A 23793-nucleotide genomic window follows, 5' to 3' on the forward strand; every position below is an offset into this window, starting at 1 on the left:
AATGCAATGCTTTGCAGTCAGTGACGAGCTATACTGTGGGAAAGAAGAGAGTCACCTCCCGCTCTCTACCAAATGAAAGTGGAGAGCATTCAGCTCCCTTTGAATGAGGATTATAAATAACATCCTTTATGCAATTGCGAGTGGACGGCAAGCGGCAATATGGAAGATGTTGTCACAAGAGATTCTGCAGATGCTGAAAATCTGGAGCAATACACACTGAATACTGAAGGAACTATCTTGTGAGCATATTCAGCTTTAGGTACAAACTGATCGGTTGTTCCAGTCATGCAGGCAGCCAGTATCAATTTGACCCTTGCGCTGTTGTGACCCTTGCACTGTTGTGCCTGCAGAGGATGACAGCTTTCAGTGAGAACATCCTTAAACATTCGCACCCATTGTTCCTCGCCAGGGTTCAAGAACTGTTCCCCGAAGACACTGGCTGGATATAGCAATGAGAAGAGAGTACTCCTTCCCTTCATTTTAACAGCCTCCTGACCAGTGCCCCAGTCCTGCTCTATTGCACAGCAAATGCCAACCATCACTGTGGAAGCATCTCAAGTCAGAAGTCAACGTAATTTCCTTGAGCAGCAGTCAACTTTGACCAGCTAAAGCAAGTCCCAAACATTTGCAAGTGCAGCTGTAATAACAAGCAATTTAACCAGCAACTAGTCTGCAAGTAATGCCTAAGTGTGTGAGAACCCCTGGTGAGAGTCACTTCACTGATTATATGCATGTATTCAGGGAGGTGGGCTTCACAGTCTGAGCCTGCATTTAACCGCCCTGGCGAGCCGCCTTTGCGAATCGCTGCAGTCTGAGGGGTTCTGTTAGAGGGAGGTACCAGGACCTGAGCCTAGCGATGGTGAAGGAATGTATAGCCAACTCTTGTTTAAGACAGGATGTTAGCCTGACCATTGAACTCAAATAGCAGCATGGGTGTTAAAGTAGCATTGCATGCTGGGCCACACCATGATCCGCCTACTCTGCATAGTTCCAACAAGCTTTCAGCACCTAAAAACCACCTCACTCAGCAATACTATGACAAAAGCTAATTTGACCTCTGTCAATTCAAAAATATCCAAATAAAACTTCACTCCACAGATTCCTCTTGCCATTCTGCACTACCCCTGGTCTTTACTTTAAGCAATAGATAATTTAGACTATTTCTCCTGGATATACTCTTGCTAATGTACCATCTGTTCCTGATCACTAACCGTCAAACCACAATAGTTCCCTTATGGAGCTGAGGTTGTGAATACTGCCCACCGGAACCAGAATCGGGTTATGGTCTGCACTGCCATCTAGTGCTCATCATGGAAACTGCATGCAAACATGCTGAAGAGGCTAACATTTCACCCGCGAATCCGCTGGGGTTCTCTACTCTACTGTGTCCAGTGCTCCCTGTGCCGCCGCCTCTACATTGGTGAGACCTGTCAAACGGAGGGGGGGGGCGCTTCATCGGGTACTTCTGTTCCATCTGCCACAAGTAGGAGCTCCTGGTGGCCAAACAATTTAATTCCCATATGTCAGAACATAGCCTCCTCTTGTGCCAAGATGAGGCCACCCTCAGGGTGGAGGAGCAACACCTTAAATTCCCTCTGAGTAGCCTCCAACCTGATGCCATGAATATCAATTTCTTCTCCCCCCCCCCCCCCATTCTGACCCTTTACCTCTTTTCACCTGCCTATCACTTCCCCCTGGATCCCCTCCTCCTTCCCTTTCTCTTATGGCCCACTCTCCTCTCCCATCAGATTCCTCCTTCTCCAGCCCTTTACCTTTCCCACCCACCCTGGCTTCACACATCACCTTCAAGCCAGCCTCCTCCCCCCTCCCCCCACCTTTTTATTCTGGCACCTTCCCCTGTTCTCAGTCCTGAAGAAGGGTTTCAGCCTGAAATGCTGACCGTCTATTAATTTCCACCGATGCTACCTGACCTGCTGGGTTCTTTCAGCATTTTGTGTGTGTTGCCTTAGAAGCAGCTGCATCACTCCAATAGATTGAGATCAAAACACTTGCTCCAATATAATGGACGTTTAAAGGACTCTGTTTGCTCACCAGCTAACTGCTTTAAAAGGGAATTTACCAAAGTTTATAATACAAGGCACAACCAAGATTGATAAAGAGGACTGATAGAAAAAAAGAAAAGCATGTAATTGCATCTGAACTTTGTGCCTTGTTGGTTTGTATACATCAAGTGGTGATTCAATTTATAAACAATGTGTTGGTGAGATTTCAGGGAAGTACTCAGTAAAGGCAAAACCCAAAAGAACAGAATGCATTTTCTGAGACTCCAGCACTCACAGCCTCCTCCATGCCTAGCATAGGGTTTTAGTAGAAGTTGCATAGCTTTTAATCACAGCACAAAAAAAACCACTAAATCATCAATGATAACTTCTATAGTCAACACATTACATCTTCCACCTTATGTTACGTCACCCCATCTGCACATCTTGTCTTTCTCCCTTATCTGTCCAGTTTCCCCCTAAAGTCAATGCTTTATTTCTGAACTGGATGCAATCTCCACAATCAAACTGCTGACAAAAATTTTGGAAATCTTCTAGGAGTTTATTGTGACAATCTTGCAATGTGATGGTGCTGTATAGTGGGAAAGTTCAAACTCATGAAGTCCACCATCCCTTAGACCAGGGGTTCCCAACCTGGGGTCCATGGACTTCTTGCTTAATTGTATTGGTCCATGGCATAAAAACATTGGGAACCCCTGCCTAAGGCACTTTTATCAAAAAAAACACTCCAAGTATTCATTCTCAGCTGATAACTGTAGACTCTCAGCTCCCATTATTCTTCCAACTACCCCCGCCCCCCATTATTTCTGTAGACACACATCATAGAGGCCTGAAGTATAACCAGTACCTAATGTGGTCCAATCAAGGTTAGAAATTTAACACAACTTCTGCATTGGCTCATTTTCATCCATTAATGAGCAATTGTATTTCAATTGCACACAACTTTGTAGAACGCCATTTACTAAAGGCCCTGCAGGTCTAAAGTTGTTTTGGATTAAGGCCCAACATGGGTCAGAATGGGAAACAACACGAGACTATTGAACTCCCTGCCGCTCCCCAGGCCTCATCACTCATGAAGTGCCGGTAGCACTACACTGCTTACTTTTTGACTTGTGTTGTAAAAGTACCTTATATTAAATGTCAACTCTTCTGGAATATATTTTATTATGTATTAATCGATTTGTGAAGATATTACTTTGTTGTGTGGGAGTTATATGTACAGTGTTGTGCACCTTGGCCCAGAGGAATGCTGTTTCATTTCGCGGTATACATATATACAGTTGAATGTCAATAAAATTGAACTTTTTTTTATTGTAACAGGGATTATATGAATTTATGTATATCCCTAGATCCCAATGTGATCCACTCTTATTTTAAAAGAACCGTCAGTCTGCTTATTAAATTTCTGCCTTGACGCAATGACTGAACATCTACAACTGACTGGAATAAGAAATTCTTCTTCTGTGGAAAAAAGTCTCTTCAAGCTTTGGTTCAACTCAGATAGGCCACCTCGTGCTGTCTGATATTTTTTTTATATAATGAATGGACAGAAGTCAATTCATGTTATTTTCAGAGCTTTGACTAGCTGGTCACTAAAATTAATGAGAATTCACAGTTTACACACCTCAGAAACAAAGCTGCATCTAATCCAAATCCCTAAAAGTTGGGTTTTCATCAAAAACAATACTAGGTCTGCAGGGCCACAAGGAAATACCGGACTATATTGCAACGTGTCACTCAGCTATGATTCTACTTACTGCGGTTGCAATGAATATTATTCGCTGTACCATCTCTAGATCATCAACGTAACGCCTCAGGAGATTTTGTGCATTCAGACGCTCATTGGCATAAATGTCATTGAAGTGTGATATCAGCCGTATTTGGCGCGAGGCATTAGTCAGTTTACCATAAGTTGGAGAGGAACGGATCACAGATGGAAAAGAGATCGGAGAACGCCGTCCTGGGATCCTTTAAAACAAGGAACCAAATCAATTAGAATTCCCCAAAAACCGCAAAAGTCAAACATATAGCTGTGCTTTGGAGTTAATAAATATACCTGTTACATTAAAAAATACACTTTATTCTCTTGGCAGCTCTAGCTTTCAAGGGAATGGGCAAGCATGAGACTGAAAGAAATATTAGACAATCTGGTGAACTGCAGCATTTATCAACGTTCTGATTTTCCAACACAAGAATTGGCAAGATTTAAAATGTGCATCAAGATTGAGATCATGTTATTTCCACTCCCTCTTGTTATTTCTTGGGGATTATTTTCTCTGAACGCAATGTGAAATAAAATTGTAAACTCCTCATAAAAAAGAGGTTGATGGTTTCACTACAAAGCACAGAAAGGAAATCTTTCTCCCTTGATGATTTGACTTGGTCTGCAAAAAATTTCATTACAGGCACAAGTACAATCGTTCCCTATTTGTGCTCTTATAGCAGGAGTCTGTAATGGCCCAGTGAGTATGTCCTTAGTCTGTCAGCTGTGGGCTGAACACTACCACATGTCCTATAAATTGGACTGCTTTTAGACAATGACCATTGATGACATTGCTCTCACTGGGACCAAGCAGAGAAAATCAGCTAGTGTTCTTACTCGTGGCTGTGTTATGTCTCTGTCACAAGTGCATGTATGGGGATACAAGATTTTGCCAAGACAGCAATATCAAACTATCTGTGTACCTGTACCAGAGCTCACACACAACAAATAATCCTTTAATAGCCCAAGATGTTAGAGCGCAGTTCGAACCTCAGAACATGATAACACAGAGCCCCACATTACCAATGGAGGTGGCTGTTAAAATATTGGATGTTAATTTCCATAACTCTACAAAATATGAAACAGTTCCTATGGAACTGAGGTGGCAAATGTAAGCCCACTGTTTAAAAAGGAAAGAGTAAACACACTAGCAACTTTTTTAAAAAACTTGTTCCTAGTTTAACATCAGTCGTGAGGAAAAGCGTCAGGTTAAAAGATAAGAAAACAAGACACTTGGAAAATATCAACAGGTTGAGGCAATGAAAACTATTGTTGGCTAACTGAATGAAATTTGAGGGTAATGTAATTGGTAGGATAGATAGGACAGCTTCAAGAGATGGTGCCTGAAAAAAAAAGCAACATCCATCATTAACAATCCTCACCATCTAGGACGTGCCCTCTTCTTGTTACTATCATCAGAAAGGAGGTTCAGGAGTCCAAAGACACTCACTCAACTTATCAAGAACAGCTTCTGCCCCTCCACCAGAGTTCTGAATGGTCCACAAACTCATGAACATCACCTTGTTATTCCTTTTTATTGCACTTTTCTTTATCATTGATAGCACTGTACTGCTACCACTGTGACAAGAATACACATAGATTAAGATGTTAGCTGGCCTGTGTTGGCACCAGTGGGATCAGCAGTTGGTCTGCCACCTGTCTTCAGCAGAGAGAGATAAGGAAAACAATGGAGCAGCATTTGGAGATGTTAATGAAGGGGAAGGAGAGCTGTCAAGATCGGCTCCCCCTTTGAACCCTGAACTGTTTGAAGTGATGGACAGGCGATACCCCAGCAGGGGGATAAAAAGGGACAGGTTCGCTAAGGCAGGACACACACGACACCCGAGGTAACGAGACCCTGGAAGCGGTGCGTCTCTCACAAGTCGGTGGGCAGTTTTGGAAGGCCGGTTGCGGGACCAGGCCATAGACGCACAGGGTGGAAAGGCACGATCGGCGGGAACCTGGTGTGTGTCCACCCTTGCCTGGCTGCCAGGTTCACCGCAGGGAAGCGATCGTATCTGGAAACGGAGGGGGTCACGGTCGGTGACCTCAGATGACATCACAAAGGGCTCGCCCGAAAGCTGGCTGCGAAAGCCTGTGTGTGGAAGCCATTTTGAATATTCATTTGTTTTGCTCTCTCTCTCTCCTTCCCCCCCCCCCCCCCCACTGTCCATCGCCACGGCAGCGATTACTGCGAACTGAACTGAACTAAATTGAACCGAACTTTGCATCACTTTGAAACTGGTCATGTACCCCTAGACAACGATAGAGCTTGATTGATCCTGTTATCTTAATTCTGTGTACCTGTGTGTTTATCATTGCTGAACTGTTGCATTCATTATCCTTTTGATTAGAGTACTGTGTTGCTTGTTTCTTTAATAAAACTTTCTTAGTTCTAGTAATCCAGACTCCAACTGAGTGATCCATTTCTGCTGGTTTGGCAACCCAGTTACGGGGTATGTAACACCACAAAGCAACAAATTTTACATCAATCTGACCAGTGATAATAAATCAGAGCCTGATGCTCTTCAATTTTTGGAAAACTTTACAAACATAAAGTCTAACAAAAAAAATGATTGTGCAAAATTGAAGACATGCCATTGGGGGATGCTCTATTGCACACTGCCTGGCAGACAGCAAGAATAAATATTTCCACCTCAACCCAAATGGCAGCCTTGCTACAATCAGAGCCTTGGTGTGATAAAAATATGGTGTGGAGTTTGATTTCCCTATCTAAAAGGGATGCACGTATTTCAGAGGAGTGTTGTAAAGTTTTACCACACAGATACCTGGGATGGCAGGACTTTTCACCACCAGTAAGAGTGAGAGGAGACCCAATTAAAATTGACAATATTCTAATGGAGTCAGAAAGACAGGAATAGAGAGTAATGTTCCCCTAGTTGTAGAGTCCAAAACAGAGTTACAATCTCAGGATACAGGGCAGGGCTTCCCAACTTTTTATGCCATGGACCCTTAACGTTGACCAGGGGCTATCATTAACCAGGTTAGGAATCCCTGATATAGGGCAAGACATTCAGGACTGAGACAGAAATTTCCCAGTAGTGAACTTGTTGAATTCACTACTACCAGGGGCAGAGAGGCCAAGTCTTAGAACATTTCTAAGATAATTAAACTGTCCAGATGCACCAGGAATCAGGACACACAGGAAGAGGAGGGGATATGACAATGAAGGATAGAGCTCAGAGTAAATATCCTCCAGATTCTGTTCTCTAATGCACCTATGAAACACAAGAGAGGGGTAAAAATGATAGCATTTAAGTATTGGAATATAATATTTGAATACATTTTCTTATACCAGATCCATCCTTATAACTTTAGTCCTGTCCTTGCAGTCAAGTAAAATCCCAACAACCAACTTCAGTTTCTCAAATGGGCCAACTGAGAATAAAGCAGCTACGAGTTCAGCTCCTTGACAAACTGATTGAGCTTAATTACAAGTCAAGAAGTAACCAGAGCGCAAAGACTTTCAGGGAAAGAAAGTGGAAGGAAATAAAGAAAACTTATTCTCTCAAGCTGTTATGATCTGGAATGTGTAGATTGAAAAAGAACGTACAAGAGGAAAGGCACTTCTGTATGAAGGGAAAGATCCTGCTGTGCTGAAAAGATCAGAGAAATAAAAAGAGAATAGGATTCATTTGACAGCTCTTCCCAAGGGCTTTGAGCCCAGTTACCTCTGTTCATGTCACAATATTTCATTACTTAAATATCCTAGCAGATCATAGGCAATATGACAAGCAAAAATATGAGAAGTACTGGGCTAACTGTGTGATAAATTGATAGGCCTTTGTGTACTGTACCCTACTTACATAGCAGGAACGTTTAGATTTTATCAGTCTACTCAAACCAGGCTTAAAACAAATGAAAGACTCACCTTACACTGATGCGTGACAAAGTCAGATATTTTGGCATTCGTATCAGCAGAGCAGCAATGGGAGATAGATCCACAGGAGCATGAATTTCTTTGCTCTGGTAAACAATGTCCTTTTAAAAAAAGGTGGCACTATCCCCAAATGGCAGGTACTGAAGGGCATTTGTTGCAAATGAATATTGGCATTTTAATGCTCAAAGTGCATTTGTTATCAAAGTATGTATATCACACAACCTTGAGATTCGCCTCCTTACATGTAGCCACAAAACAAAGAAACCCAACAGAACCCATTAAAAAAAAGACCATCAAACACCCGAAAACAACAGAAAAAGAAACAAATCATGCAAACAATAAAAGTAAGCACATGACATTCAGAAATGAAGTTCAGAAAAGTGAGTCCACGGCCACAAAGCGAGTCATCATTGCAGCCAATTCAGGAGCCCACAACTGCAGGCCACAGCCTCGGTTCAGTGCAGAGAGGAGTAAACCTCACCAAGCAGCAAGCAAACCGGTCTGACCCTCATCTCCAGCCCTGGCACCCTGACCTTTCCAATCTGGCCAGGTGCTTAAATCGCCGTAACCTTGGTAGTACCTCTCTGACCTGGGCCCAGCCATTTCGACACGCTCTCTGACCTGGGCCCAGCCATTTCGACACGCTCTCTGACCTGGGCCCAGCCATTTCGACACGCTCTCTGACCTGGGCCCAGCCATTTCGACACGCTCTCTGACCTGGGCTCCACTGCCTCGATTTGACCCATACAAGACCTTTCCAATTCAGTCTGGCACTTACAAATCAATCAAACCTCAGGTCTTTTCTTGCCCTTGGGCCCAGGGCTAGGTGCCACTGCCTCGACTCTACATCACCTCCAAGTCTGCTGCAACAATAGCCAAGTTGGCTCATTCCCCACTCTCGTGCCTGGGCTAAGCCTGTATATGCCAAGTTGTAACCATCCTACACCTTCGAAACTTAGTTCACACTGCAAAAGAAAGGTCAGCTCTGGCAGGCAGTTCAACAGCCCAACTCCAAAAGGGAAGTAATAGGCAGTGATCGCATCTGAGAAACAGTCTGATTAATACAGTAATTTTTTGTTTCGTTTTTCTAACCGCAAGCCGTCACCGTGCTTCACCAGCACCATCTTAAACCAGAAGATACATTATAAAAGTGTCTTCATGTTCTTAAAGACTATGGCAATGAGCAGGATTCTCCTCTCTCAGCTAAAGTGCAAAGTAGCTACCATCCTCAGACAGGAATGTCATGCATCAGGAAAGTAAAGCAAAATGTCTCTTCAGTTGTTTCTGTCTCAAACCCATTATTATGCGTACTGGGCTCGATGGAAAACTAACTACCATACCCTGTTCAAGTCTCAGTATAGATCAACAAGACCAAAGGATTCCAGCTTTGTGGGGTCAGGCATCCTGGCAGAGCGGGATGCAAACTCAGCTTCCTGCGCCACACTAGTGACCACCTGTCCGATGATAGGGTGCCCAAATGAACATTCAAAATCCCCAGCTCGTACCAAACCACTGTTTTAATAGGTGTTGTAGGCAGCACATTTAATTGGTGGAACACAGGCAGTGAAGTTCAAGGAGGAAGAGTCAAAGGGAATTAGAAGGATGATGGGACGAGGAAGAGAGAAGTACCTTTCCTGTAGTATGGATTTCTCTGCCGAGAGGAAGGAGACTTCATCCTTTAGTTGTCTGATCTTGTGGTCATAATCACCCAGGATGTCCACCTTTTGTTTATAATATCTCACCTGCTCTCGAACTGCACTCAGTCTGGAGAATACATGACATGGTTTAATCTAAAATGCCCAAAAATAAATAAAATTGGTTTAGAAAAACAATTATTTGCTCTCGAGTGATCATGGTGATGTTTACATAGAGAGGTCCACATTCCTCTCCCAAACATTACATCTACTTGTTCCTGGGCGTTAGACGTTGGAAAAAAGCTCAAGGTTTGCAATGAATTGCTTTGTCTTTGCAAAGTCTAAGATCTAACAAACTGCTCCTGGTGCAAGAGGAAAGGGGGAAAAGATTCTGAATTATTTTTAATCTCTCAAGAACTCCTATGTTTTGTTTTCTTCCTCCTTGAGCCATCTCAATTGAAATTGACTCATCTCACTAGCTTGTCATCTGTTAACTTCTCTGTTTACTGAGTAGCATGAAAACCCTTTCTCACAGTTCTTCACTCTGAATGCAATTGCACTCTCAGACTGAAGCACCACATTCAAATCGCAGTCACACAAAATCTTTCTGGGCTTGTCCTACATTGTTGCCTTAAGTAAAACAGTTCCTATTTGTGGTGTGCAGTGATGCAAAATGAACTTCTGCAATTAAAACTACTTTATGAATGATATGGGAGATCAATTTATTTCAAGGCTTTAGCTCAAAGTCGTAACAGAAAAAAAGTCAGAATTTTGCTCTTTTCTGTAAATGTTTCATTACTGAATGTTTTCTCCTGTCTAGGACCTTCTGCACATTTGTCCTTTCTCCTGCCTTCTAGTCTTGGACTCATTTATAAAATGACTGTTCATTATTCTATGCATATTGTTCTGTCCGGTTGTCCCTAATTAAGTATTCCACTTCTAATTAACATTTTCTTTTTAAAGCCAAAACACTGATTCATGATATTGGAGAAAAATTTAGTGTCAAAGGACATTTCCTTGATACACATGGGAAAAGCAAGACTGGGAACTGTTTGCTCATATGCAACTGTCCAGAACAGAGATGTCTCGCTGCTGTCTGTCAAGAGTCAGTACGTTACGCCGGGTGTTCTGGTCTCCTCTGACGTTCCAAAGACGCAAGGGTCAGTAGGTGAATTGGTCACATGGGTGTGATTGGGCAGGAATCGGACTCTCTGGGCCAGAACAGCCTGGTGCTGTGTTATATCTCTAAATAAAGAAATTTAAGCAGAGGGCAGTGAAGCTGTGGAATTCATGGCCACAGATGGGTGTGGAAGTCAAGTCATTGGATATATTTAAAGTGGAAGTTGATAGGTCAAAGGTTATGGGGCGAAGGCAGGGAATGGGATGAAAGGGAAAATAAGTCAGCCATGAGAGAATTGCAGAGCAAACTTGATGGGATGAACGGCCCAATTCTGCTCCCATGTCTTATGGAAGCAAGGAAGTATTTTCCTTTTACGTCAAGTCAGATTATCAAAAAACTCAGATATTGATAAAGACAGGCATGGACAGAAAGTTTGTGGTAGTCCAGGTAATGGCTCCACTAACTGAAAATTTAAATAAATGCCAGAAATGCTCAGTTCATACCCAGCATTAGTGGTGGGAGAAACAGTGAATATTTCAAGTTTAATCTTTTAGTAACAATCATTCAACAACCGAAGATTACTTGGGACTAGACAGTGGATATTTACGACGGAAGCAGCCTCATCTTCTGACTACAGCCTTAATGTTCAAGATGCCAACTGTAGTGCCAGAAGGGAAACCCATTCACAGTAACAGCTCAAACCAAGTGTCATGGGGAACTCTGGAAAACAATGAAATGGATAGAGCAGAATGCATTTCCAACCCCCCCCCCCATTATCAACAATCATTTCCCCATTTTCCATAAAGATAATTTTCCATACTAGTTGAAGGAAGCCGTATTCCACATTAAGAGCAAGGAGTGTTCAAGGTAGAACTGTTAATACACGTGCTGTTTATGCCACAAGTTTAACCTGTTCTGAGATTTTGCTTTCATTTACAGCCTGAAGTCCCATTCATTTGATCATTAAACATTTTAACACCTTCTTTCCCTCTGACATCAGATTTCTGAACCGTCCATGAATACGACCTCACTATTCATTTTTCTGACTCGTTTTTTTTTATATACATCTTACATTGTACTGCTGCAAAACAACACATATCCTGCTATATTAAAAAAATGACTCGGGAAGAGGGATTTATATACGAGTGTCTGTAAGAAACTGACAAAGATTTAAAGAATTGAAACTCACTCAGCTTTCAATCTACTTATTTCATCCTCCGTCATTTGGAATGTGACAGCTGATTTGTTCTGAGTACTGTCCAGTTCCAGATGAACTTCTGCTAACCTACAGCACAGAGACCGATGATGACTCATTGTAACATGCAAAAAGCAACAAAATCCCTGTGCTGCTGGCTGACATGTTCTGGACAGAGCATTGTATTCAATTCTCACAGGCTCCTACGCCTGTTATAATTAGATTTAACACAACTTCAACATTTCCTTGTGTAAAAAAATTTTTGCAATATTATGCTTTTTAAACAGAAAATACTTTCAGAGTGGAACAAATCACGAACAGTTCTGGGTCGAATTGCACCACGCCAAAGATTCAACCTGGGACGCCTAGTCACAAATTACTCTTGGCCGCCAGACGTTTCTCAAGAGTTGCAGGTGAGATGATGTCATGCATTGTACAATGTTCCCTTGCAATATTACCCAGGAAATTCAGTCAGCTTGTTCTGAAAGACATTCACCAATTGTCATTTCAGCAAGAAACTGAGCAAACAAGTGGTGGCCTCAGAAGTCTTAACTACCTCACTATTGCTTTCTGCAACTCAAATTCTTCCTTCCAGAAAAATTCAGTATAGCAATTAATTTTTGATAGCAGGTTGATTAGTAACGTTTCATATTAGATTTCTTACTCCTGCTTGACAGCCCCCAGTTGGCGACGTGTGGTATTTAATTCAGTCTCTAGGTCGAGCATTTCCTGATCATGGGCTGTTGCCAGCTCCCTCAGTTTCCGATCTTTTTCAGCAGATTCCTTGAAAACAGTACAATGCAGTAAACACCACAAATATTATGTCGTCCCTAAGCGCGTGGATAAGCAGTTTGCCACTTATTAAATGAATACATATACAAAAAAAAAACACAAAAAAATGCAACACAGATTGAATTAACATGAGAGATTGTGCAGATGCTGGAAATCCAGACTAACACACTTAAAATGTGGGGGTGTGTGTGTGTGTGTGTGTGTGTGTGTGTGTGTGTGTGTGTGTGTGTGTGTGTGTGTGTGTGTTCTCGTTCAATTGAATGGAGGGTTTCCCCATGTGAATGTTGCACCGCTGGCTTTGCAGTAATTTCACATTGGAAGTTATAAAGTCGTGGTTTAAAAAATTCCATTATGTTCAAAATTACATTCTTCCTTAAATAGTTACCACAGGCACAACAAGAGCACTATGCAGTATTGAAGTCTTGTTTCCTCCTCATCTGAGTCAGTACATAAAAGATGATAACTATACCAACATGTAAAGATTTATGATGCTCTAATGTTACAGGAGACAAAAAATATACTCTCAGAGGCTACTTTGTGAAGTACAATTGTCCAATAATGCAAATATCTAGTCAGCCTATCATGTGGCAGAAACTCAATGCTTGAAAGCTTGCAAACATGGCCAGAGGTTCAGTTGTTGTTCAGACCAAGTATCAGAATGGGGAAGAAATGTGAAATTGTTGGTGCCAGACAAGGTGTTTGAGCATCTCAGAAACTACTGACCTCCTGGGATTTTAATACAGCCTCTAGAGCTTACAGAGAATGGTGCAAACAAAAAACAAATCAAGGGTGCAGCAGTTCAGTGGGCAAATATGCCTTGATAATGAGAGACGCCAGGAGAGAATGGCTAGACTGGTTCACGCTGACAGGGAAGTGACAGGAACTCAAATTACACTAGTGGTGTGCAGAAGAGCGTCTCTGAATGCACAGCACATCGAACCTTGAAGTGGATGAATTATTGCAGCAGAAGACCATGAACTTACACTCAGTGGCCACGTTACTTGGCACAGGGGGTACCAAATAATGTGCCATTGAGCATACCTAACAAAGTGGCCCCTGAGCGTAGAAAGCTACTTTTCAGGATGAAAGGCAGGATACGTAGCAAATAATCTGAGGCCAAACTGTGCAGGGCTCTCTTGCATGTCCACTGATTTGGCTGCCAATTTTGTCTTGCAGGTCACCTGCGTCCAGTAGCATCACTGCTGCTGTTAATTGGGTAGCTGACATTTCAATATTATCACAAGAAAAAGCACTAGAGTAAAACAGAGGCACAGAATATCATAGTAAGTCGCTAAATGTTGGCATGTGCTTATTATAAATAGAGTGCACAGTTGCACAAGGATAAATGGTGTATCAGAGCTGGAGGAGATGAGTGCTTGCCTGCTAAATATAATAGTGTTAAGAATAGGACCTCTTCCTTGTATAGGATCAGTTACTAAAGAAATAATACTGTGCTATAGAGTTAGTTGCCTGGCAGAAAAATATTCAGAATTGCTCCCAAGGCTTCTCTTTTTTTACCCCTGTAAGTAGTGACTTTATTCCTTCCTAGGAGTCTCCAGCTCGACTCACTCCCTAGAAGACCCATGCAATTCCAAACAGCGATTTGGAAAGCAGTGTATTTAGGTCACAGAGCAACTCCTTTCAATATACTCTCTCCAAAGAGCACTGATGGAAGAATCCATGAGGACGCAACTGGAGGGTTTATATTTTGTCAATATTTAAGTTAATGAAGCTAATTGTCTGTGCCAGTCAAAGAAAAACAACATACTATTTGTATTAACGGACAAAGCATAATAGAAACTGGATGTGAAACTTTAATTATATAGGTAAACAGACATTGAGCAATGTTTTGATTTTTGACACATAGCTGCATGGATAACGCTCTTCCTTTCTGAGGACAGAGTTGGAACAAATGAAAAGAAATAGAAGCTCAAGTAGGCTATTCATCTTCCTGTGTCTGTTTCACCATCCAATAAATTTATACTTAACCTCAGCACCAGTTTCTTACACAGTCTCCATGTTACTCAATTCATTTAATATCCAGAAATTTAGCAATGTGTGCCTTGAATAAACACAATAGCTGAGCCAACATAGGCTAAAAGCATCAAATCCACAATTATTCTGTTGGTAACAACTTCAAAACTCCCCCACCAACCCCCCCCCCCCCCACCTCTTTAACCTCAGACAGTTGAAGTTTGGTATGGGCCCCCAAATCCAAAAAACTTTCTCCAGGGGCACAATTGAGAGCATCCTGACAGGCTGCATCACTGCCTGGTTTGGGAACTGTACTCCCCTCAATCGCAGGACTCTGCAGAGAGTGGTGTGGACAGACCAGCGCATCTGTAGTTGTGAACTTCCCATGATTCAGGACATTTACAAGGACGTGTGAAAAAAAAAGGACCTAAACGATCACTGGGGACCCGAGTCACCCTAACCACAATCTATTCCAGCTGCTATCATCCAGGAAACAGTACCACAGCATAAAAGCCAGGACTAACAGGATCCAGGACAGCTTCTTCCACCAGGCTATCAGAGTGATTAATTCACACTGATCTGAGTGTATTTCTATGTTACATCAACTGTTCTATTTATTATAAATTACTATGATTGCACATTTAGACAGAGACATAACAAAGATATTTACTCCTCATGTATGTGAAGGATGCAAGAAATAAAGTCAATTCAATAGATTTATCAAATGTTACATCCCTTTCACAAATCCTTGTTGACATTGCCCAATCCTATTTCCAATCAGCTCGCCAACACTTCCTTCATAATTGAACACAGATTTTCTCTACCATTGAGATTAGAGAGATAATCCAAGTCGTGTCCAGCATTTTACTGTACAAATCTGCCAATTTATGCTTGGGATTTTACCGGAGTGGGACTGGCACACCATTGAATGCTGTGATAAATGTGCAGCACAGTTTAGTTCACTCTAAGATGTTACACAGTAGTATAATAAATTTTCAAATAAATTCATCAAGTTCACCAGGGATTGAAACCCTAAAGAACTTCAAAGGAGCTCAGGAAACAAGTGATCCAAACTCTGAACTATTGAAACAGAAACAATGCTGAGCTATCAGGATCTCTGAATGATCAGCATATTATCAGCTTCTTCCCATACCAAATTCAATCATATTAAGACTGCTATTCCAGGGAGTTTCTTTAACACAAGATTAATTAACCCTTTTTATTTGCAATACCAAATCTAAATTTGTACACAACCCTTATTAAATTTGTCCTCTACTCTTTTACAGTTAATTTGGTTTGCTCAATCTATATGTAGATTCATGTTTCTCATTTCCCCTTCCTCTGTGCCAACAGTATTGATCTGTTACATGCACCTTTAATTTCCTGTCTGGTACCACTGCACAGCTACATGAAAGTGTCCATTTTTTTCCCCAGTCTGAAATAGCAATTACTATTGTTTAAAAATATGTTAACTGTTTGTTACTGCCAGTTAACTCTCTACCACTATTACAGGTGTGGATTTCCATTTCTTCTCAGAGGTTTCAAATATACTGTAATGATATTTAATTTTATTCACATTTTTCCTCCCGTCTTAATCTAACTTTTCTTTTGAATTCTTTAACCATCTGATGTGATGCCAAAATTCACTTCCTGAACTCAAATCTTTGTACTGTTTATTGCCTAGTCCCTAAATATTCTTAAGCTTGATGGGCAACAGGTTTCAGATGCTTGGTTTCCCTTGTTGCTTGTTAACAGGTTACACATTTAATAACGTTAAAGCAATAAAAGAAACATGGCTTTTATTGCTTAATCAAATCTAATGAACATTCCTTTTTGCTCTGGTGAAAATTAAATTCCTGGACACATGTTCAACGAGGTATTTTAGTTGTTCACGTACCTGCATGAGAGAAAGGCTGGTGTCAGAGGTCACCCCTGAAGTAATGACTGTAAAGTTAGACCCAAGCCATGGCAAAAAGCGTGATTTGATGGTATCAATGCCGGAATAAATACCACCTATTCAAGAAAAAAAAAACAGTATATATAAGTTTGTTGTAACTGATTTTATTTCAGTGGTAGCCCTCTGGTGGATCCAATTGGTGGATCCAATTTGTGGATCCAATTGGTGGATCCAATTTTAAAGACCTGACTTTGCCCATTTAATTTGAAACAAAAATGACAGCTTCAATGCCAAAGACAACAACGGTGAGTAAGCTGGCTGAATTTAAAATTCATGAATCTAAGGAACACAGTGATGAGATTCAACAGTGCAAAAAGGTCCACTTCCATCAATTAGGCTGGTCTGAACAATCACAACTTGTTCTTTTGAAATTGAAAACATCCTCTAGTTGCTTATCTACCTGTAGAAGGTCCATAGTGTTTCAATTTACTGTGACAGCTGAAGAAAAATAGAATCATGAAAGTTTAGCATCCTCACCATGCCCTATTAACAAGTGATAATTGACGCCCTGAATAACATGTACTCAGTAATTGCAAAAAAAATTACAGCATGGCTTCTAACACATAATACACATCTATGCCCCAGACGTGAAATGGTATTTTAATATTGGCAATATGTACCCACTTGACATGCTTTTGCAATATTAAAGGAATCAACACTTGTGCTAGTAACACTCAGAGGAGAAAACAGACTTCCTTGCAAGTGTACAATTAACTTAACTGAACTGCTGCATGCCCTCATCGCAAGAGTGACTTTTTAAAGACATTATTACAGTAACTTATCTACCACTCTCAGCTATATAAAATAGTATGGAGCAGGTCTCCTAAAAGGAACATTTTACAGATCATACAAGCTCTACACCATTCTGGTGCTCAATCCCTTACACACCGGCTCAAACAAAGTTAAAAGCTAACTTAAAGTCAACTGCACCTCAAGGGCAAGAATCACTCTCAGTACTCAAATGAATAGATCTTCATGGCTGAGTATGGAAGTATTCTAAGGACTATCATCCTTATTTCATGACAGATCAAAGCAATGGCCACCCAGAAAGGTTTGGTTATTTTCTCCTTTGTATTGAAAACAGACCAACTCCAACAGTAAACCCCCCTAAATACTAGTGCAGCTCTGATGTAACTTTGTCTACACAAAACAAGTGTAAACTGGGTATAAATTTGGACCTCAGACTTGCATTCCAAAGATATTATAGCAACAAGGTACTATCTTTAAAAAAATCAAAAATGCAAAAGGCAATCTTGAAAAAGAAACTGTCATAGTTTCTTGGTCTTGCTGAGCACACAGGTCAGGCAGGGCAGATGGCACACATGCAGGAGACATGGCTAGTTTTCTGTTCATTTAAATTAATGGGTAGGAGATCTACCCCAATGGCTCTCTTGCCATTCAGTAGGACGCCAGTTTCCATAAAAATTAACACCGCAATGCGCCAATCTATAGCTCAAAAAGTTAAAGAGACTTTGTAAGCCTGATCAACACCTTGAAAAAGTTTTTTTTTTTTTTTTTTAAAAAATGCTTGGAGGACCAGACTTTTTCCAGGAGTTTATTCTCAGCTATTTCTTGCTCTTAACATTTAACATAGTTTGGGACCAAAGGAACAGAAACAAAACAAAATACTCCAACCATTTTCCCCCCCCAGAGTCAGAAGAAAAGATTTCAGCATAGATTGAAACTCGAAAACTACTGTAGATTTGCAGGTGACTTACTGCACCTGGTTTTTCCCCCAATATGAATAAAAAGAAATTAAACAGCCTCATTTCCACCCAACACCAAGCAAAGAGGAATGGAACACAATTCCTGCCCTCCCAGTGAAGGAAGAAAAGTGAAAGTGACTTGATTCTCAAAGGTGACCAGTGAAAACAAGCTGTGAAGTGAAATGTTGATACCTTCACTTGCTGCAAGGCTGAGGATGGTGAACAGTTCACTTTGCACCTTTGAGGTCAGTTCAATAAGTTCACAGCATCGATTCAAGTTCTGATCACACGAGTTGATCTACAAATCAGGCAAAGGAAAACAGCAAATAAGGCCAGTCACATTATCCTGCAGTGAAATGATCTGGACTTATCGGATTTACAAACACTGACATCATAGAGATACATCACAAACAGGCCCTTCAGCTCACCGAGTCCACAGTGACCTTTCAAACCAGGCAGCATCTCTAGGAAGAGGTGCAGTCGACGTTTCAGGCCGAGGAAGGGTCTCGGCCTGAAACATCGACTGCACCTCTTCCTAGAGATGCTGCCTGGCCTGCTGCGTTCACCAGCAACTTTGATGGGTGTTGCTTGAATTTCCAGCATCTGCAGAATTCCTGTTGTTTGTGACCTATCAAACACCATTTTCAGACCAATCTATGCTAATAAATTTTATTCCACCCTTTCGCCCCCCAGACTTTAGCGCCACACTATGGGCAATTTACAGTGACCAATTAACCTATCAACCAACACACAAAACACTGGAGGAACTCAGCAGGTGTGGCAGCATCACAGGACAAGACCCTTCATCAAGTCTGGAAAGGAAGGGGGCAGTCACCAGGTTATCTCAAATCTCAGCACGTTGCTGGGATGTGGGTGGAAACTGGAGCATCTGGGGGAAACACTAGCAGTCATTGGGAGAACGTGTCAACTCTGCACAGACAGCCCCAACGAGTAGATGGGTCGCAGAAACTGCAAGACAGCAGCTTTACCAACTGCACCTCATGAGAACTGTTCATGACAAAGCCCAGTCCCCTCAAATGGGACAACAGCCAAATTCAGCCACACTGTCAGACTGACCAACTGCTAAAAGACTGAATATCCAGGAATATTCTGACATTCATTAACTTTAAAAATATTTTAAAAGTTGCAGAAACGGATTATAGCACGATCGTGAAATTTTTCAACAGAAGGATGAAAATTTGACACATTCAGGGTTGGGAACCTAGGGACCAACCTAATGCAACAGGAACAGGAAGTGATGAATGACCAGTCCCCGATGTGAGATTGGATACAGATAGCAGGTGTGTAGGAGCTCAGCTCAATAAACGCAGGATATGGGAAACTGCTGGGGAAAAAATTAGAAGTGACAAGGCCACAAGAACTAGACTGAAGGGCTATTACAAGGGTAAAGACAGCCAATATGGGGGCTCTTTGCAATGGCTAGAGCATGGGGTCTAAGATCAACTGTTTGAGCAGTCTGGTTCATTTCAAGGACAGGAAGGGGATGGAATAAGTGGTGAGACCATAAAGTTGACACAGGGCACCCAATGTGGCCTTTCAGTTTGGGGCTTAACTTAACTGAATATGGAAACCTACAGCACATTACAGGCCTTTCGGCCCACAAGGTTATGCTGACCATGCAATCTACTCTAGAAGCTGCCTAGAATTTCCCTAGCGCATAGCCCTCTTTTTCAAAGCTCCATGTACCTATCCAAGAGTCTCTTAAAAGACCCTATTGTATCCACCTCTACCACCTTTGCTGGCAGTGCGTTCCACGCACCCACCACTCTCTGTGTGAAAAACTTACCTCTGACATCCCCCTTGTACCTACTTCCAAGCACCTTAAAACCATGTCCCCTCGTGTTAGCCATTTCAGCACTGGGGAGAAAGCCTCTGGCTATCCACACGAGATGCAGCTCACACTAAATCAGATGTTGGACAAACAGTCTGAAAAACCAGAGCTAATGGAGTGGTTAACTGCGTTGGAGATATAGATGATTGGGTCATATTACTCCTGGATAAAGGAGGTCACCAAGGGTCTGTTAAGTATCCAGCGATAACGGTAGGAGAATAAAAGCATTGCTGGAGAACTTCTCATCACAATTGAATGGACAGAACTGAACCAGAAAAGGGCAGCTCCATTCATCTGGACAAGAAATGAAGGGCACTGCTGTGGCACAGCTAATACTCTCAGGTAAGACAGTCTAACGCACCACGCATGAACATTTATAGTATTCTTGTGGCAAGGGCAGGTTTAAACATGGAACTTTCGGAAGACTGTCACCTTCAAAAACCAATAAATTCAAAGACAAGAGGAAAAGAAGATTGAAGAAACATTTGAAAGTCCTGTGAGCTTAGTGTTTGTTTCCTGGGGTGCGGGTGTTTGTCAGCTGGTGACCAGTGTAAAACAAAAACAAAGAAAAGGGAACCAGTTACACTATCAGCCTCTGTGGGATCCTGTACCTTGAGTTGAGAAAAATAAGATAGGTATGGCTTCGGAGTCAGGGGCGTGGATCACAGAATACTTAATTCCCAACTTTAAAAGCTCTGTAACTAACTCTGCCCCGCCCAACTCCCGTGCATAAAATGAGGAATTCATTGGAAATATTAACTATTTCCCCGCAGAAGCTAACTCTCTTGTTGAATATTTGCAAAGCTCTTTGTTGTTTCCTGCAGCATTTTTCTTCATGCTTCTGGAGTATGGTGAGCCAGCTGGTGCATGATCTTTATTTTTATTTATCCATACAGCACAGAGTAGGTGAGTAGGCCCTTCCAGCTCTACAAACCACAGCATGCAATAGGACAGTTTACAATGACCAATTAACGCACCAGGTACGTAGGAAACCGACACACCTGGGCAAAACCCACACATTGCACGGGGAGGACATACAGAGCAGTGCCAGAATTGATCTCCGGAACACCCCAAGCTGCAATAGCATCACGCTAATCACTATGTTACTGCAGTGTCCTAGTGGAGTTGTGTCCCTACAGTGTAGAAATAGAGTTAAGTAGGAATGCCTTACATGGAGAATATTGTAAGATCACCACTTTGAGGAATAAGAAAGTTAAAAGCAACGAGTTAAAGCTTCTCATTGCGTTACCTTACTTGCCCAGCTGAGGATCTAGATCTTTTTGCTCACTGCTCTGTAGTACACAGGTTCAAAACAATAATTAAGGGTGCTAATAACCTCCAGGTGACGCGAGTGATAACGCTGTGTGATTTAGAAACATCTGGAAACCCACTTATGCTGCCTCCAATCCCCACTGTAAAAGAGCTAGTTTGTAAATTCCTCATGTCTGGCTTGTGGCCAGGTCCTGCTGGCCTCTATCAGTACTTAGCTGGAATAATAAGCATTCCATTGTAATAATAGTATTGTAAAACAGGCAGGAGTATTTTGAGAGAGAGAGAAAAAATAATTGGAGCAAGCAGTGCTCTTCCATTGCCTTCTAGTTCTCCAGCATTCATACGAGTGGCACAGACCGAAAAGTACATCAGAAGACTGCAACAGTCACTGCTGGTTCAGCGTTTGCTTGCAACAAGTACCAGATAACAGTCATGAAAGACATTTCTCCAAGGAGGAACTTTTGCTTGTCTTAATTATAAAACTATTAGAGTAACACAACAGAGCTTTCAATGCAAAGCAAGCTTCAAACTAATGATATTCAATACCCCAGAACAGGGTTGCAGGGGGAGGAAAGGAAAAGAAACAGGGCCAAGAGCAAGGCAGTTGTGCCCAATCCAGCGAACAAATACATCTCTGGCAGATGGTATCTATGTGTGAATATTAATACCCTTGCCACAGAACCAGTCACCTTGGCCTCCATTCCACCAGATTAAGGCCTCAGTGGTAAATGCTGTGCAATGGATGTCCAATATTAAAATAAAGCACATACACACTTTCCACTCCATCATAAGCCAACTGAAACGAGGTGCAAGCATGTCACCCTTGTTCCTGACGATAGAGGCAAAAAAAAATGTCAAGATCCAGTAAAGGACTTTGTAACATGTTTTGCAAAGCTGCAGGATTTTTTGAGGGAGTGAAGTAACTGTCAGAATAGGCAAGGGACAAACCAGTGGAAGAAATGCATCTGGCCTTTCAGAACGTCCATTTTTAAGAGATTAGTATGTAAAATTAAAGCACATGGATGGGGATAAGGTACAAATACAGAGCTGGTTGTCTAAATCAGTGACTTAGACAAGGGAGCTAAATGTGGCAAATCCTCGCCTGTGGATACACAAAGCTGGGTTGAGAGTTTGAGTTGTGTGGAGAATGTAGAGAAGCTCCAGAGTGACTCTGACAGGATAAAGGAATGGGCAAGTACAAGACAGAAGTCTAATGGGCATAACACTGACTGTTTAGTCATCCTCATGGATGCTGCCCAACCTGCTGAGTTCCTCCTGCACTGTGTATGCTGTTCATGGGGATAAGTGTGAGGGTATCTACTTATGCCAGCTAAAAAAAAAACAGGAAAGCAGAATGGCAATACACTTGGAACATGGTGGGTGGGGGGGGGGGGGGAAGAAGGAAAGCATGGTGGCAATAAAACTTAAGTGTCATTATACACTAATCTCCAAAAGTAAGAATTAAGATGCATTAGGTGGATAAGGGAGCAAATACTGTGTTGCCCTTCATTATGAGTTTCAGATTTAGCATTAGTTAGTGCTACAATTATTACTGAGATCACACTTTAAGTGGCTGGTACGAGGAAATCTGCAGATGCTGGAATTTCAAGCAACACACACAAAGAAAAGATGGCCAGGCAGCATCTATAGGAAGAGGTACAGTCAACATTTCCGGCCGAGACCCTTCGTCAGGACTAACTGAAAGAAGAGAAAATGAGAGATTTCAAATCTCTATCTCTTCTTTCAGTTAGTCCTGCCGAAGGGTCTCGGACTGAAATGTCGACTGTACCTCTTCCTATAGATGCTGCCTGGCCTGCTGCGTTCACCAGCATTGTGTGTGTGTGTGTGTGTGTGTGTGTGTGTGTGTGTGTGTGTGTGTGTGTGTGTGTGTGTGTGTGAGAAGTAGCTGGTGTAAATTTGTCTTCTTATCTGAAGGAGGATGTTCTTGCTCTGGAGGGAGTACAGTGCAGGTTCACTGGACTGATTGCCAAAATGGCTGGAGATAGATTACTGAATAAAACCCCACCTGGCCCACAGTTTAGAAAAGGGATCGTGTTGAAATTCTTAATACTCTAATGGATTGTGCCAGTTACATGCAGGAAGAATGTTCCCAATGGCAAGAGAATCCAGGCTAGGGATCACAGTGAAAAGGTAAACACTAAGCCATGTAGAAGTGAGAGGAGGAGAAATCTCTTCTCATGGATAGTGGTGAAACTGCATATAGATGATCAACCTTGATCCTGTTGAATGACAGAGCAGGTTTGAAAAGCTAAATTACCTTATCCTATTCTGATTTTAAGCTTCAAAGAAGGTTTCTCCACATTTGGAGTTTTGATTTAATTTTTTTATCAATCCCACATAGAAGCAAGTGTTAACTGATATGTGAATAAATGGTTGTACCTGCCACCAAAGTTGCTGAAAACAATTGAATACAACTCAGCCTTGAAAGACATCTCAAAATAATCGTTTGAAATGCATTTCCAAATGATTAAACATTGTTTAAATACGAAATGATATTTTCCTATTTGAATAAAATTATAAATAACCAATAGGTTTTAGTTCGTGTGCAATTCTTCACAATCTGAAACTTCGATGAATTTTATGTTT

At 41.7% G+C, this 23793-nt stretch overlaps 1 protein-coding gene across 3 annotated transcripts in view; it reads right to left on the bottom strand.

Annotated features, from left to right (window-relative positions):
• The window catches only part of spata18 (spermatogenesis associated 18), a 55987-nt gene that overhangs the window by 31402 nt on the left and 792 nt on the right, over window positions 1-23793 (bottom strand). For all 3 annotated transcript variants that reach the window (XM_072252721.1, XM_072252719.1, XM_072252718.1), the window contains exons 2-7: window positions 18255-18360; window positions 16297-16412; window positions 12298-12416; window positions 11628-11723; window positions 9314-9448; window positions 3779-3989 (exon numbers count right to left, since the gene is read on the bottom strand). In XM_072252721.1, the coding sequence (XP_072108822.1) occupies window positions 3779-3989; window positions 9314-9448; window positions 11628-11723; window positions 12298-12416; window positions 16297-16412; window positions 18255-18360 (783 nt within the window). The remainder of the gene's footprint in view (window positions 1-3778; window positions 3990-9313; window positions 9449-11627; window positions 11724-12297; window positions 12417-16296; window positions 16413-18254; window positions 18361-23793) is intronic.

Source organism: Mobula birostris, chromosome 3 (assembly GCF_030028105.1).
Source record: "Mobula birostris isolate sMobBir1 chromosome 3, sMobBir1.hap1, whole genome shotgun sequence".
Classification (NCBI taxonomy): Eukaryota; Metazoa; Chordata; class Chondrichthyes; order Myliobatiformes; family Myliobatidae; genus Mobula; species Mobula birostris.